Genomic DNA, 17,673 nt, shown 5'->3' with positions numbered 1-17,673 from the left:
TACCACCACACCTGGCTTTTAAAATTTTTTGGAGAGGTGGGGCATTGCTATGTTGCTCAGGCTGGTCTTGAACTCCTGCGCTCAAGTGATCTTCCTGCCTTGGCCTCCCAAAGCGCTGAGATTACATGTGTGAGCTGCCACACCTGGGGCGCAAATCTTTTTGTATGCCAGGAACCTTCCATTTAACAAAGAGCAGCAGGGCCCCTCCCAGGGCTCCAGTTACATCAGCATGACAGAGTACAGAGTCTGGGACTTGGAGAACCCGCTTTGACCCCACCTCTCCCATTTACTGGCAAAGAGACATCCTTTAGCCCCTGGTTACCTACGGAGGAGCTAATTAGGTGATAACTGCAGCAGGGCAAAGCATCTTGTCAACTGCTAGGGGTCAGTTATAACTGATCTTTTCCAGGGTTCAAGCCCAGAAGAGCTCCAACCCTGCTGGGCTGGTTGAGGATGCTGGGGATGCTGGGGACCAGCCAACAGTGCCAGGAGAGGTTGCTGGGAGAGGAACCCCCTGGCTTGCTTCAATCTTTTCTCTTAATTTATGCAGTACCTGTGGCATGCGTCCCTGTGAGGGACAGGATGCTGAGCTGACAGGGAACTCTTTTAGCCAGTGGCTGGAGTCCTATAAAGACAATTCTAAGAACCAGGATTGGTAACAATGCAGCAAGCTTCAATGGGTAGAAATTTGTATCCCCTCAGGCCTGAGTTATAACAGATTTCATTGGCTAAGGGTAAACACAGTTTGCTTTTCTTTTAAAATATAAGTAAGGTCTGGAAAACAATGTGGTGGTTCCTCAAAAGGTTAAACATAGAACTAGTATATGATCTAGCAACCCTACTTCTGGGTATATGCTCAAAAGAATTGAAAACAGGGACTTGAACAGATATTTGTACACTTGTGATCACAGCACTAATGTTTACAATTGCCAAAAGGTGAAGACAACACAGACGTCCATTGATGGCTGAATGAATAAACAAAATGTGGTCCATCCATACAATGAAATATTATTCTGCCTTAAAAAGGAAGGACATTCCAACACATGCTACAACATGGATGACCCCTGAGGACATCATGCTCGGTGAAATAAGCCAGACACAAAAGGACAAATACTATGAGTCCACTTCTGTGAGGTCCCTATAGTTGTCAAACCCACAGAGACAGAAAGTAGAAGGGTGGTTGCCAGGGGCTGGGTGGGGAAGGGAGATTGGGGAGTTGCTGTTTAATGGGTATAGAGTTTTTATTAGGGAAGAACAAAAAGGTTTAGAGATGGATGGTGGTAATGGCTGTACAACATTTTGAGTATGCTTAATGCCATTGAACTCTGCACTTAAAAATGGTTAGGATGGTAAATTGTATGTGATATATATTTTATCACAATAAAAATATAAGCAATGTCTAAGTTCTGCAGCTCTTTAACTGAAGGCTAATAGCCTTGAGGTCCTCAGATGTTCTATTTGTGTGCAGTTAGAATATTACATCTCAAATCGGCCTTGGCAAGCAGACCTTCATGATCCCCAGTGACTCCAAGGTAATTTCTAAGATCTTCCCAACACTTGAAGAAGCAACCCAGCCTAGGCCCAGGGAGACTGCAATAACTACGACCTTACACCCTTAGAAAGGGCTATCACACGCTCCTGACAGCACTCACTCGTTTTCCCCTTACCTGAACCCCAGCCTCTTTGCAAGTTTCAATGACATTCTTGGTGCCAAAGTAATTCACTCTATAAAAGAGTTCCTTGTTGTTACTGGATGCTGGGGGTGATGCACAGTGGAAAACTGTGTTTACACCTTTCAGAGCTGGGTACAGATCCTGGAAAAGCAAACAAAGACAAAATAATCATTCCTGCTTGGACAGATCAATGGCATTCCCACGTTTTCACTCTCCAACCTGTGGCTTGTAGGTTCCTTGTCTCATAATTCTATAATCAATATGGAAATACATTCTCATAAAAGAATCAATGATACTGAAGTACATGGGATGGAAACCAAGTTGTCCCTTTAATCACCTTCTCCCTACTAACTAGACCCCAATCAAAAGGGGTTTGGGGCATGAGAAGCCTGTGGGATCCACACAGAGGCAACACCCTTTTGGGTGGTTCAGGGCAGGCACCTAGTGGGTAAAACTCCCCAGGAAGGTGAACTCAGATAGAAATTATGAATCATATGAAAAAGTTCCACACCATTAAAGACAGTAAATAGCCAACAAACAGGCATATTCCTTCCTGTGAAACTAGACACGATACGGCAACCTGAAAGGGATTTTTAAAACAGGTCTGTTTGATTTACTGCTAAAAGGAACAAGAGCTCCTGAGAGAAATGGCTGATTGCAGATCTGGGACAGGAAATACACAAGATGAACCAGGCACACCTTGTGCCAGAGAGTGAGGATGCCAGCTAGCTAATACTACTGGGGTCATGTTCAAAGCACTCAAGTGCCAACCTGAAGAGGTTCCCACTGGGCAAAAAATGGACAGCTTGACCACAAGTAAGAATAAAAATTCTTTCTGAAACTGGTAAATAAAGGGAAAGAACCAAATATTTATTCTGCATAAGGTATAAAGATTAGAGCTACTAAATGAAGACTAATAGCATGTCACCATTTTGTCAAACCTTAATTAATAGGATCTAAGTATGATTCATGCCTGTCACCAAAAGACAATTATGACATGTGCCAATTAATATTTTGCCACAATTCCCTCTCTCTACATACACACAATCATGTATTTTTCTTGAAATGAGTCAAGTAAGTTGCAGGCATCATGCTGCCTCTAAACGCTTCACCAGGTGTCTCCTAAGAACAAAAGCATTCTCCTAAATAACCATAAAACAATGATCACACTCAAGAAACTTAACATGATATGATATTCTTATCCAATAATTAGTCTGTATTCAAATTCCCCCAATTGTCCCAACAATCTCTTTTATAGCCTTTTGGGGTCCAGGATCCAATTGTGCATGACATGTAGTATTTAGTCCTCATGTCTCTTCCATCTCTTTTAATCTGAAACAAATTCCCATCTTTTCTGTCTTATTTTAATGCTGCCATTTTTCAAGGGTTCGGGTTGGTTATTTTATAGACTGTCCTTCAGTTTGGATTAGTCTGTTTCCTCAAGATTAGATTCAGGTTTAATGGTTTTGGTAAGAATACCACATCAGAGGTGGTGTGTCCTTCTCAGGGAATTACCTCAGGAGGTGGAAGTTTGTCCCACTCTTGGTGATATTAAGTTGGAGCATGTGGTGATGACGATGGCTGACAGATTCCAGCCATCGAAAAGGTACCTTTTCCCTTGCATTGATAAGTAATCTGCAGCATGTTAATTCTACCAATTAACCTCATTATTTATTGATAGTCTCTGCCTGGAACAATAATCAATATACTGAGTATAAAATGGTGACATTCTGGCCGGGCGCGGTGGCTCAAGCCTGTAATCCCAGCACTTTGGGAGGCCGAGACGGGCGGATCACGAGGTCAGGAGATCGAGACCATCCTGGCTAACACGGTGAAACCCCGTCTCTACTAAAAAAAATACAAAAAAACCCAAAAAAACAAAAAAACAAAAAAAACTAGCCGGGCATGGTGGTGGGTGCCTGTAGTCCCAGCTACTCAGGAGGCTGAGGCAGGAGAATGGCGTAAACCCGGGAGGCGGAGCTTGCAGTGAGCTGAGATCTTGCCACTGCACTCCAGCCTGGGTGACAGAGTGAGACTCAGTCTCAAAAAAAAAAAAAAAAAAGGTGACATTCTAAGTCTAGCCGTCCAGCCTTTTAATTCATGGCCTTTATAGTTATTAGTTGGCATTCCTCTGTAGAGCTTCCCCTTCTCCCTGATCCCAATTGTTCTTTTCAGTATTTCTATAGACCCATGGATTCTTTTTTATTTTATTTTTTTTGAGACATTGTCTTGCTCTGTCGGCAAGACTGGAGTGCACTGGCACGACCTAGGCTCACTGCAACCTCCGCCTCCCAGGCTCAAGCAATTCTCCTGCCTCAGTCTCACAAGTAGGTGGGATTACAGGCGTATGCCACCACGCCCGGTTTTTTTGTATTTTAGTAGAGATGGGGTTTCACCGTGTTGGCCAGGCTGGTCTCGAACTTCTGACCTCAGGTGATCTGCCCGCCTCGGCCTCCCAAAGTGCTGGGACTGCAGGCGTGAGCCCTGCACCCGGCCCATGGATTCTTTTTGAAATCAAAATGCATTGTCATCCACTACTGTTATGTTTTGTGAGGCTCAAACGCTCAAAATGTCCCAAATTTGGCCAGTGGAAGCCCTTCAAGTTGGCACTTATATCTTCTTGACATGTCCTCATTCATTTTGTGCTAAGAAAATGTCCCAGACTCATTTTGTACTGCCCTTGCCCTAGGGTCCTAGAATGAGAAATTTTCCCAAGAAGCCCTAGTTCCTTTTATGGGAAATGGTATACAGAAACCCAAATCTGAGCACCAGGCATGCTTATTACTATTGGAGTATCAGAAGTAATAATACCCCAGAGGGAAAAACTGAACCAGAGTCCGATCAAATCTTTAGCCCAGTAGAAACATAATAAAAGTCACAGTGACTTTAAAGTTTGGAGTAAGTAAAAAGAAAAAGGTGAAATTAACTTTAATGAGATAGTTACATTCCTTTTTTCTGTACATGGTTTTTGAAATCTGGTGTGGACTTTACACTTACAGTGCCTCTCAATTCTGACTCGCCACATTTTAAGTGCCCAGCAGTTGCATGTGGCTAATGGCTGCCTTAATGGACAGCGCCATCCCAGATCTACCAGTATACAGAAAATACTGGAGGACAGAAGGGCATGTTAAATGCAATGGGGATGTAATCAGCAAAACCCAGACTGTGGGAAATACTACAGCACCATAAACATGGTTTCTACTAAACATCAGTTATTCAATAAATAGACTGAAGTTTAAAAAGATGAAGGGAATTGTAAATTAAAAGAGAGCTATATATTTCAATCAAATCCATAGTACTGACCTTGCTTGGTTCCTTATTTGGAAAAACAATAATATAAAAACATTTATAAGACATTCAGGGATATCTGAATACTGGCTAGATACTAAGGAACTACTGTCAATGTTTTAAAAAATAATCCTTATCTTTTAGGGACAAATACTGAAATATTTACAGATAAAATGATATGATGTCTAGGATTGACTTCAACATAATCTGAGGGGGAATACAGGTGAAACATGATTGGCCATGAGCAGATGAGGAGAGGAGGAAATCTCCAATGAAATAATACAAAAAGAGAAAGAGAAGGAATGCAAGAAAGAGAGGATAAGAGACAGATAATACAATGAAAGACCACCATATGTCCAGCACGGCTTCCAGAAAGAGAGAAAAGAGAGAAGAGGGGTACAGTTAATCTTTGAAGAATTTTCCAGAAATGAGGAAAGACATTCATCTTCAGACTGCAAAGGCCTACCAGGTGTTGAGTAAGATTTGAAATCAAAACTAAAACTCAGGCCCTGATATATTCTCTATAGACAATAAATGATAAAAAATAAAATCCTAAAAGCCATGAGAGGGAAAGCCAGACAACCTACAAAGGAACAACGACCAGCTTGAGAGTAGACTTCCTGTCAGCAACAGAAGATGCACAAGACTGGGGTGACTTTAAAAAGTGTTACGAGCCGGGCATGGTGGCAATGGTGGCTCACGCCTGTAATCCCAGCACTTTGGGAGGCCAAGGCGGGCAGATCACCTGATATGAGGAGTTCAAGACCAGCCTGGCCAACATGGTGAAACCCTGTCTCTACTAAGAATATAAAAATTAGCCGTGAGTGGTGGCGGGGGCCTGTAATCTCAGCTATTTGGGAGGCTGAGGCAGAATTTCTTGAACCCAGGAGGCAGAGTTTGCAGTGAGCCAAGATTGAGCCACTGCACTCTAGCCTGGGCGACAGAGCGAGACTCCGTCTCAAAAAAAAAAAAAAAAAAAAAAAAAAAAAAGGGGTCTTTACTAAAAATACAAAAATTAGCTGGGCGTAGTGTTGGGCACCTGTAATCCCAGCTATTAAGGAGGCTGAGGCAGGAGAATCGCTTGAACCTGGGAGGCGGAGGTTACAGTGAGCTTAAATTGTGCCGCAGTCTGGGTAACAGAGCAAGACTCTGTCTAAAAAAATAAAAATAAAATAAAATAAGTCCTTTCCTCCCATGTCTTTCACCCACATCACATCCACCTTCGACTTAGCTTAGATTTCATGCTCCACCTGTACCACCTTTGCCTCGTTCCCCTCTCCCTTTATTAAATTTGTCTAGCAAGCTCCAACCCTGGTTAAATGCAACTTGCCCCTTCTCCATGCTGGCAGTTGAGCAGCTGAGTGTAGAACAACATGGCATGCTGGAGGGTCTCCCTTGAAATGTGTACGCAAGGAAAGCTGGAAATAATATACTAGCAACAACAGCATGGCAGCTGGGGAGCCTTTTGGAGAGAAGTTAAAGCTTGCTAAGGATTCTCATCTCCTTTGAGGGGACAAAGCAGTGATCAAAAAACAAAATTCCTGCTTTCATGGAGCTTACATTCTATGGTAGAGAGGACACATTTCAGAGATCTCCTCTGCTCTGTATCCGCTCATGGTCAATCATGTTTTCATCAGGACAAATAAGCAAATAAACAAGTAAATCTAGAGGATGTCCGTACTGGCAGGTGTTATGCAGAAACTAGAGTACAGTAAGGGAGACCAGCGGGGGCTTGTTCCTTAGCACAGGGTGGTTGGAGATTTACAGGAAGTTAGGGAGCAAGTTCTGTGGTTCAGGAAGCGCATTCCTGACAGAAAGGACACCAAGTGCAAAGGTCCTGAGGCAGAAACTTGGCTGGTGGCCAGTGTGCCTGGGGCAGAGCATGAGGCGGGTGTGGGAGAAAGTGGGCCGGACAGGTAGTAGGGACGTGTGGTGCAGGGCCTCATGGGTGATTACAGAGGCCTTTGTTTGCTAGACACAGGACTGGACGCCACTGGAGGCTTTTGTACAGAGGGTGGTGTGATCTGATTTATCCATTAAGAGTCCCTCTAACATCTAGGTGAGAGAGTGATGGTGGCTTGCACCAGGGTGGCAGCAACGGAAGGGGTGAGAAGTTGCTGGATTGGGGATCTATGCTGAGTGGAGTCAACAAGATTTCCTGATGGATGGGATGAAGGGCATGAGAGAGAAAGGAATCAGGCAGGGATGAATCTAAGCTTTTTGGTTGATGGAACTAGAAAAGCAGAGTAGGCCATTTATGGAGATGGAGAAGACTTAGCAGAAGTAGTTTTGCTGTGGTAGGGGAGAGGCTTGCATCAGGCAACCAGGAGCTTAATTTTGGATGTAGCAAGCTTGAAGTGTCCATGAGGTATCCAAGCAGGGATGTCCAGCAGGCAGCTAGAGAAATACACACACACACACACACACATATACACACACATATATACATATATACACATACATACATACATATATATACATATATACACACACATATACACACATATATACACACACATATATACACATATATACACATACATATATACACACATATGTATACATATACACACACACATACACACACATATACACATATATACACATACATATATACATATATACACATATATACACACACATATACATACACACATACACACACACCTGAGAGAGCTAGGGGTTGGAGATAACAAGCAGGGAGCCCATCAGCTTCTAGACAGTAATTAATCCATGAGATGGGATGGAGTCACTGGGACACCGTCTAAACTTGGAGAAGAAAAGAGAGTAAGTCCTGGAGCCTGCAAAGTTTAGAAATGACAGTGATCAGCAGACAACCAGTGAGGCAGGAGGAGAAATGAGTGAGGTGGCGTCTTAGAAGGCAAGCAAAGAAAGCATCAGATGCTGCTAAAGGGTCAAGTCAGAGGAGGTCTGAGATTCAACTACCGGATACAGCTGCCTCAAGGTCCCTGGAGGCAGTGACTGGGTAGGGAAGAGGAGGTGGCTTCTGGCTGGCACCAGGATGGGTGTTTTGGTGGGGATGAGGCATCTTCGGGAACAGCAGGGGAGGCTGAGTGGAGACATGGATGTGGGCAGGTTTGTGGAGATGGTGGTGCTCGGTGGTACCAAGGGTCTGCTTGAGGCCCATGGCCATGCACAAGGCAAGATTTAACCAGGGTGGGGGTTACAATGTGAAGTACACTGTGGTGGCCGCATTTATTTGCCACCTGGGCCAGGCTCTAGTCCCCGGTGACTCCATTAAACACGAGTGTAGGTGTTTCTATAGAGGTATTTTGTAGCTGTGGTTGACATCTACAACCAGCTGACTTTAATTAAGGAGATTACCCTTGATACTCTGGACAGGCAGTATACACTCAGTTCAAAGACCTTAAAAGTGAAACTGAGGTTTCTGTAAGAAGAAACTCTAGTGTGGGACCACAGCGTTAATTCCTGCCTGACTTTCGGGTCTGCCCTACAAATTTCAGACTTGCCCAGTCAGCCCCCACAATCATGTAAACCAATTCCGTGAATTAAATCTCAATCTCGCTTTCTCCCTCACCCACCCATCTCTCTCCCTGCCCTTCTCCACACACCCCCCTGCTGGTTGTTTCTCTGGAGAAACTTTATGGATACATACAACCAAAAGAGAAAGGGGAAGAGGGTGAAGACTATGCAAGTGAACAAGTGGACCAGGGAACTAAAGGCAGTGAGGCACGAATAGGCTGAGCCATAGTAGGCATGGCTGGATGTCTGCGTGGGGTTAAGGAATCGGGACAGCTGAGGCACTAGAGGGCATGAGCTTGACAGAGAGGAGCTGGAGTAGAACGACAGAGTAGAATGCCTGCAACTGAGATGAAGGAGAGGACATGCTTACTGGTGATTACAGGGGAGTGGAGGGCAACATCACTGGGTGAGAGGAGGCCAAGGATGGGGGAGGCGAGGGCACTGGTAGGGTCATCTACACGAACACTGAATTCACCAATAATAATGCCAAAAAGGAACTGAAACCACTGAGAAATGAAGTGGAGTCACGGGAAGGGGAGCAGGTGGCTGTGGGTGGCCACCATAAGGAAGGAAGGGTGTCGGGGTTTGCATAGTCTGAGGGTATCCTCTTCAAAGCTGGAGAGGCTTAGAGCAGCATGAGGGAGAATGGTTCGGAGGCAGCAATGATGAGCATGGAAGATATCTACCCCATCTCCAGGCCTGGAGGTATGAGCAGCATGGGAGAGAAAACAACCATAACTTTGCAGTGGAAGCAATGGCCTTAATATTTCATCATCAAAAACCATATGGCGAATGACACCAAATCCAAGAATAAGGACCCGGTGACAGGCTGAGGGAAGCCATCCATAATAAGTACAATGGGCACAGGATTGGCATCCCCACTAGATCAACAGGGATGAAAAGGTAACCCCAAAGACAAAGGGGCAAATGACACAGACAAACATTTCACACAGGAGGAAGCCTGAAAGCCGATCACCCAGTGGCAGAGTGGCTGGTTACTTGGTCAGGGAGGACATGTGACTCTGAACATCAGTGAAGCACCACTTCATACTTCTCAGAATGGCAACACCAAAAAGTCAGTTATGCCCAGTGTTGGCAAGGATGTGGAGCAATGGGGCTTCTGCCACCCTGTGGATGTGGAGGTAAAATTGACATAGCAGCTTTGTTGAGCCATTTGGCACCATCTAATAAAATTCAAGATATTCATACCTGTACAACATGGATGAAGCTTGAAAACATTATGCAAAGTGAAAAAAGTTACGCACAAAAGTACAAATATTACATGATTCCGTTTATATGAAATGTCCAGAAGAGGCCAATCCATAGAGATGGGAAGCAGATGAGTGGCTGCCAGGGGTTGGGAGGGTAAGAGAGGGAATGGCTACAAGATTTCATTTTGGGGTAATAAAAATATTCTGGAGTTAGATCGTGGGAGACGGTTGCACAGCTTTGTGGATGTACTAAAAATCACTGAATTGCACACTTTTAAAATGTGAAATTTGTGGTACATGAATTATATCTCAATTAAAAGAATCAAGACCCTGTGGCCCAGCACTCACACTTGTTTTGCAGTTGGAACAATACAGCCCATGGATGGCTTCTGAAGTCAAGTTTCCGTGGCACAGAGCCACATCTATTTGTTCACTTAAGTGCTGACCATAGCTGCTTTTGTGCTACCAGGAGAGAGCTGAGTAGCTGTGATAGAGACGATGGTTATTCATTCTAAGTAGTAAGAATGTGGTGTACTTTCCTATAACTTTGAAAATGTTCACAATGAAACAACTGTTTTTCAAACAAATTGGCTGGCCTCTGAGCAAGGGAAGTATCGTGGTTTCCCTTCGTGGGCTTGTGGGAAATCAGCAAGGCTGCATGGTCCAGTACCTGCCGGCTGCAGAGGTCACCCAGAAAGAATTGCACCTGGGGATTATCAAACCCTTGCTGGATATCAAATACATTGACAGCATATCCTCTCGCCAGCAACTGCTCCACCATGTGCTGCCCCAGGAATCCAGAGCCCCCGATCACTGTGCATTTCTTGGCCTGTTGAAAGAGAGGAAAGGTGGGGAAGACCAGCGTAGTGAGAACTGGAAGCTATACAGAGTCCAGACTTACATATCATGAGCCACTGCAATGGCAGATATACTTGTTTGTTTGGACTCTTCCTGAGCCAACATGGAAGCTTTATATCATCCTGGTGTTCCATCACTAGTGCAACCTTCTCTCCTGGGATCAGTAAGGAGGGAAGAGAGACAGCAAATGACACTGAGATTGACTTTGGTTGGGTTTGATGACAAGATCCATGCTTTGTATTTAGTGAAAGGAAATCAAACCACCTATGACCAAAACTGGACAATCTAAAAAATACCAAAGAAAAAAGAAACCCCCCCAAAAAACAGTGATACCTTCTTGTTCCCGATAGCTGATGCCTGGGCGCTTCTCTAAGGACAAAAACAAAACAAAACAAAAAGGCAGCCATTTGGCAGCAGATAGCTTGCACTGAAAACATCAGAAAGAAGAAAGCAGTCTCCATTCTCACAGGACAAAGTCAGTCCCTTTTCCTCTTTGGCCACAACAGGGCTGGGCTGTGTGGCTCTGGGCTCATTGCCCAACCCCTTCTTGCCTCAGCCTAGAAATCTAAGACCGCCTTGATGGGATCTCCTGGTGGGGCTGCAGTGAGGATGGATGAGCCCAGGACTCTGCTTTCCCTCCTCCGAACTGCAAGGAAGTTGAAGAAATGGGGAGAGCCGTGGTGTTTATGTCTCAGCCTCCACAACATGCACGATTCCTTGGGTAATTCCAACTCTGGTGACTGGGCATAATGAAAGGACAGAGTAGCACATGCAGGCACTTAAATACCCTCACTCCAGGATGTCAATGCCAAACTATGGCTGCTGCACACCAGACAAGCTGGCTACGGGTGTCTGTAAGGAGGACCTGTGATATCCCTCCTCCCTAGGGTCTTTCTAAAACTGTATCTGGGCCTCTTTAAGATGACAACCTCTGATTTCCTTAGCTCATATACAGTAAATCCAACTTGGGTTTGTAGAAATGAAAGATCTTAAAGAAATTATGTTCTAGATTTAAAAAACAAACAAATCTCCTTACTTATTTCTTAAACATCAACACAACTGAGCTATGACAGAGACTCAAGGGATGCCAGGGCCAGACATCCTCTCCAGATCCACCTCTCTCCCAGTTGGGGTGTCTCATCTGAAATGGCACTCATACCGGATTCCACCAGGCCCACCTGGAGCTGGCACTGTACTTTACCTCCATTTGTCCATGTGCAATCTACTAACAAAATCGGCCTCACCATTCTTCTACCACCCAAAACTAACTTCCCAACCTGTTTTTTTCTAGGTTTTATTCTGATTATTCCTAAACACATGTAATCATACCAGGTTACATGAGTTGCACCTTGACTGAGATGTATATTTCCTCAAGTCATAGGCAAATTAAATACAAAACTCACATCAATCCCTTTTCTAACAATCCCTTTCTTCTTCCCTCCTTGCAAGTCAGCTGTACAGGCAAACTGTAGCTATTTAGAATAATTCTGAGCTGCCTGTTTCCCAACCTGGGTTTCTGCAGTTTACTAAAAGTCTGGCTGAGCCCAAAGACAGTCGGAAGCATCCTGAAGGATTTCAGACTGCCTTGTTTATTTCATTTGGCATCTCTAGTTACAGGTGTTTCAAAAGGTTGCTAATCTTTTCAAAAACAAATAACCTTGCTGTTATGTCTAGTGCGATTTCATTTCACGATTTTAATTGTGACTAATCACTATGCTACTCTTGGACAATGTGACATGGATTATTTTATGATATTGAAATGTTCTATCAATAACGTTTGGGATGAGTGGGCTAATGGCTGTTCTGTGGAGACCCTTGTAGTGATGGGAATCAAACCGGCCTTTACCCCAGGGAAGTCAAATGTGTGATGGGCTGATGTCTTTAATCACACCTGTAATGCTATGTGATTAGAGGAGATCACATGAAACTTTTCATGACCAGTTTTTACTTCTCACTGCCACAGTGGACAAGAATGAACATGTACTAACAATTAAGTGTAAGACTCAAGACTGGAAACAGCAAGACTCCATAATGGGTTACTGAGGTGAGTTATAAGATCAACCTCTTGGAGACAGTGCTAAGAATAGGGGCTGAGCACAGTGGCTCATGCCTGTAATCCCAATACTTTGGGAGGCCGAGGTAGGTGGATCACCTGAGGTCAGGGGTTTGAGACCAGCCTGGCCAACATGGTGAAACCCCGTCTCTACTGAAAATACAAAAAATTAGCCAGGTGTGGTGGTAGGCGCCTATAGTCCCAGATACTCAGGACGCTGAGGAGGGAGAATTGCTTGAACCCGGGAGGCAGAGGCTGCAGTGAGCTGAGATCACGCTACTGCACTCCAGCCTGGGCAACAGAGCCAGACTCCATCTCAAAAAAAAAAAAAAAAAAAAAGAAAAAGAAAAAAAAAGAAACAAAACCATTTAGGCAAACTAATCTAATTGCAATAGAATCTTGAGATAACAGAATAGTCTAGGGCATTGGGTTTTTCCAACTCTTCTTGTTTTGCTTTGTTGTCAGCAGTGGGACCGTTTTCTCAGAGAGGTCTTATGCAGAATGTATATGTAAGTTAAGACAAATGTGTTCTTTTTATTTTAGTAGTTTAAATTTAGAACTTTTACTTCTTATAAAATCAGTCCACCAATGAGAGAAAAAAAAATGTTATTTCGAAGGACACAAAAATTTGAAACTAGCTGAAAATGGCAGTTTGCTATAACCATTGGAATCCACATTTGCTTGCTGGCTGCCAAGTAGTAATAAAACCCACATAAATGAGGAACTGCAGATGGCAAGTGGCTTCAACCACAGAGGCCCAGAGGAGGCTTCACTCTGAGTTCTACACCAAAAACAGGTGATTTGATGGCCAATGATAACCTCTTAGGGATCTTGAACCTATTAACATTCGATATAAACACATTTTGTCTTGGTGTAATTACGTTGTTTTTTTTTTTTTTTTTTTTTTTTTTTTTTTTTTGAGACAGTCTCACTCTGTCACCCAGGCTGGAGTGCAATGGTGTGATCTTGGCTCACTGCAACCTCCACCTCCCGGTTCAAGCGATTCTCCTGTCTGTCTCCTAAGTAGCTGGGATTACAGGTGTCTGAAACCATATCTGGCTAATTTTTTGTATTTTTAGTAGAGATGGGGTTTCACCATGTTGGCCTGGCTGGTCTCAAATTCCTGACCTCCGGTGATCCACCTGTCTCGGCCTCCCAAAGTGCTGGGATTACAGGTGTGAGACACCGTGCCCAGCCACATTTTTGAAGTGCAACACTGATTAAGAATCAATCAAAGCAAACCTTTGCAGACTTATGGGAAGAATCTCCAGGAAGCCTGACAACGACCAGGCTCAACAATTCCTTCAAGTCCTCTCTGAGACTTGGGACACTAAATCTTAGGCCTAAGAAATACTGCTGTCGCCCCCCAGGAGAGCTGCTGCCATTCCACTAGGAAGCCCAGCCTGGTCTACTGGAGGCCAGTAAGGTGCCCAGTTGACAGCCACCAGTTACTACCAGAGGTGTGAGCAAGGCTGCCTGGGAACAACATATGCTTCAAGGGGTCCCCATGTGACTGCAACTACATGCAAGAGCCCATGGGAGACCACGCAAGAACACTCCAGGGGGCCTCAGCCCAAACCACAGTCATAAGCAAAGAAATGGTTGTTCTTTTAAACCATTGTGCTCTGATATTGTTACACAGCAATAAGTAACTGACACATCTTAAATAAAGCTATATATCTTATATTAAAAAATACCCAACATTGATTAATACATGTACAAATACAATTTTTCACCCACAGGTAAACAGTATCAGCCTGTTGGCATGTACAAGTCCACTTTCTCCTTACCTGATTCTGGTTAACCTTTTCTATGTCAGCACTCGCTTTGGGAGTGTCCTCTGTCAAATGAGTCCGTGCGACTTGGTCTCTCATTGGCTCGCTAACTGCTGGTTCCATTTCGAAGCAAAATATGGTCCTGTTTGTAATCAACCTTTCTTTTCTTAAAGACATAGTTAGAGATAGACATTAATGTTGCCTAAGTCAAAACATCTTTAGCTGTTAGTGTTTTGGGCAGATGCCATCCCCCGTTAATGTTTTTACAAATAGCTGAACCATAGCTACAGCTGTTCGATGAGACACCAGGCTAATGTTTCTGGGATGTAGGCATGACTGGGCCCACGACTCACCATACTGTTGGATTAGAGGCAGCACAGGAGGCCAGTTAAATCAGCTCACTTATCAGTTACAACATAAAAAATGTCTTGGGCATTGTAGCTTTTTCCATGGCTCTCCCATGCTTCAGTCAGCCTCAATTTCTCCTGTGGTGCTCGTTAGGGTGTGGCAGTGCCCACACCTAGGGAGTCCTGGTCTGGGCCTATCGTGAACTGTATGGATGTGCTCCAGTCACTTCCCTTTGCTGCAGCTCAGTTTTCCCATCAATGAAATGGGCGCAAGGGCTTATGTCTAGGAGCTCAGGATATGGGATGCTGGGACAGGGGATGAGTGGAGTGCAATAGGAGACGGAGTTCTCCTGCTTGGCTAAGTTAAAGCTACCCCGACGATGTGTGGAGGAACTTAAGAGTATCTAGGGCCATCAGAAACCCTTGGGAAATGCTCAGAGTATGGTGGGCACCCAGCAGTTCACAGCAGGGAGACGGTAGCAACAAAGTCCAACAATGTTACCAAACAGAGGAGTATGGCTTTAGTGACAGCCCTTAAGGTGCTCCTCTCCTTAGTCACCCATGATACTGAACTGCAAACACAAAGATGCCACTTGACTACGATGTATTTGGTCTTGTGTCTATGTTTTCTTGGTAGTTGCCAATTTACTTAGTCATGGATCCCCTAACATCTGGAGATGGCAGAACCCACGACAAGACAAGAGTCTAACTTTGCTCATGAAAAGCTAGATTCACAGAACACTTCAGTGAGGAGGTGGCAGGCAGGCAGCGCTGGGGTTCCACCTGCTGTGATTGCTCCAATCCAACCCCACACCTCGAATTTTACACTCCTCGCCACTTTTAATGAATGGGCATGATCATGTGTCCCAGTGGGGACTGATTTTACGGGCATGTAGAAGGCCAAAATGGCCTTGAAATGGATGCAGGACCCTCAATGTCTGGAGGGGCCATTTTGGGGGAACATTTTTCTGAACTCATAATGAAAGTTATCAAGAAACTGTATTTCAAAACTTGACTCGTCATGGCCAGTTTTAGAATGCACTGAAGTCAATCTGTAGCTCTGTGCCTGCCTTGTCCCTCCCTTTATCCCGTGATCCCCTTCACATTGGTAGGGGCCCTGTCAACTGTTCATTTGAAAGACATGTGGCTGATATTCAACTCACTGGGACTCAATGTGTATCTGGACCAAAGCAGCTAGAGAACGAGGATTTTGGCACCTTGCACCAAAGCCTTGCCCACTGCTGTAACTTGCGCATGAAGCATAGTGCCCAGCACAAAGTGGGCACTCACATGTCGGCCGGGGGTCATGAGACTACCGTGTGTGGGCACACCCACCAGAGCTCCCATACTGCTCTCTACTGCATACACGCATATCCCATCTAAGGTGCAGGGGCTTCAGTGGGGCAAATGACTATTATTTTGTGATGATACAATCACGAATGCCCACTGCTGGCTTCTTATCCAGATTCCCCAGATATTCAGGGAAATGTGAGCAAATGAAAAGGCACATGGCATCTACAGGGGCAAGGAGACTGCCCACATCTGGCCTGGACCCCACCAAGGCCTTATTGACCTCTGCTGGCAGAGGGTCTGAGGGGTGTGTGCCTGGGGCAATGACAGCAGCGCATGACAGGCTAACTAGGCCAGCCAGGCTAAATAAGCCCACCCCTGTGGAGTTCTGCTTTTGTAAGCCTCTGCTCACCCTCTACGCCTGAGAAAATCACAAATCATGCCACTCCTCAGTGCAGCTGGCAATAAATGAATGAACCCAGAGTCGGCTTGCTGCCTGGGTTCAAATCCCAGCTACTATTCCTTACCAGCAGGTAGCCCTCGGGGGAGTTATTTAAAAGAACTGAGTCTGCCTTTCCTCATCTGTAAAGTAAATGGCCTCTAAGGTCATTATGAGGATTGTGTCAAATACCTGTCAACGCACCATTCAAGGCAGCTTATTTTATCATCATTGTAACACGGCTTCCTGTGCAGGAGTCTCCCTGCCCATGCCTCCTCTTGGGCTGCCTTTGGACTCTCTCCACCACTTTAGTCCTCCTCTATCTAATCTGCTGCCATGTGGTATAAGTTTGGGCAGGCAGGGGCTGTCCTGTCTGCCCTGGAAATGGCTCCCAGGTCCTGCCTAAAGGCTAACTCCTGGGGTTGCTGCAACAACTAGATGCTGGCTAACAAATCAACAACCAAGGACTTGTTTTGTAAAGTATGTGTACAGCGGCAGCATGGGGCAGGGGTGTAAAGAAAGAATAAGACAGATTGGGACTTGCAAGCAAACTTGGGTGGAAAGAATTATTTCCTCTTTGGCCTCATTCAATGAATAGCACGATGACTAACACCAAACACTTCATTCAGTTCTTCTTGAACCAAAGAGTAAGTTTAACTGCTCCTGTAGCCTTAAGTTTTGTATGAAAAGTAGGAAAAGAATGGGCCAACAGAGGTCCTTGGAGGCCTGGTGGGCCCTAAATCCAATGACAAGTGTTTTTACAAGAGACATACAGAGGGGAAAGGCAGGGAGAAGAGGAGGAGGCCATGTGAAGATGCAGGCAGAGGTTAGAGGGATGTGGCTACAAGCCAAGGAACACCTGGAGCCACCAGAAGCTGGAAAAAATGAAGAACGAGTCTCCCATTGATCCTTCGGAGGGAACATGACCTTGTCAACACCTTGATTTTGGACTTCTGGCCCCCAGAACTGTGAGAGACACATTTCTGTTCTTCTAAGTCACACAGTTTGTGGTCATCTGTTACAGCAGCCCCAGCAAACCATAGAAGTATCCTTTGCAGTCCCGAAATCCAAACAGCAGAGCTGCCAATTCCACAGGTCCCCTTGTACGACTAACAAAAGCAAGAAGCCTTAGAGCCTATTCCTCTCCTCATTTGCTAGAGGAGGATGTAGGAGGTGAAAGAAGAAACATGTCTCGCCCCAACGGAGCTGTACTGCTGAAACAATCACACAATTCT

General features: G+C 44.8%; 2 protein-coding genes across 6 annotated transcripts in view; one reads left to right on the top strand and one right to left on the bottom strand.

The window, feature by feature from the left end:
• Positions 1–17,673, top strand: part of CETN2 (centrin 2) — a 628,428-nt gene that overhangs the window by 598,355 nt on the left and 12,400 nt on the right. The window lies entirely within an intron of this gene.
• NSDHL (NAD(P) dependent steroid dehydrogenase-like) overlaps positions 1–17,673 on the bottom strand; it is a 35,203-nt gene that overhangs the window by 8,800 nt on the left and 8,730 nt on the right. For both annotated transcript variants that reach the window (XM_050775355.1, XM_050775356.1), the window contains exons 3-5: positions 14,378–14,528; positions 10,347–10,505; positions 1,668–1,814 (exon numbers count right to left, since the gene is read on the bottom strand). In XM_050775355.1, coding sequence (XP_050631312.1) covers positions 1,668–1,814; positions 10,347–10,505; positions 14,378–14,485 — 414 coding nt within the window. In that variant the 5' untranslated portion in view covers positions 14,486–14,528. The remainder of the gene's footprint in view (positions 1–1,667; positions 1,815–10,346; positions 10,506–14,377; positions 14,529–17,673) is intronic.

Source organism: Macaca thibetana, chromosome X, assembly GCF_024542745.1.
Source record: "Macaca thibetana thibetana isolate TM-01 chromosome X, ASM2454274v1, whole genome shotgun sequence".
NCBI classification, from domain to species: domain Eukaryota; kingdom Metazoa; phylum Chordata; class Mammalia; order Primates; family Cercopithecidae; genus Macaca; species Macaca thibetana.
Note: the sequence above shows the minus strand (reverse complement) of the source record. Positions and strands in the feature narration are given on the sequence as shown.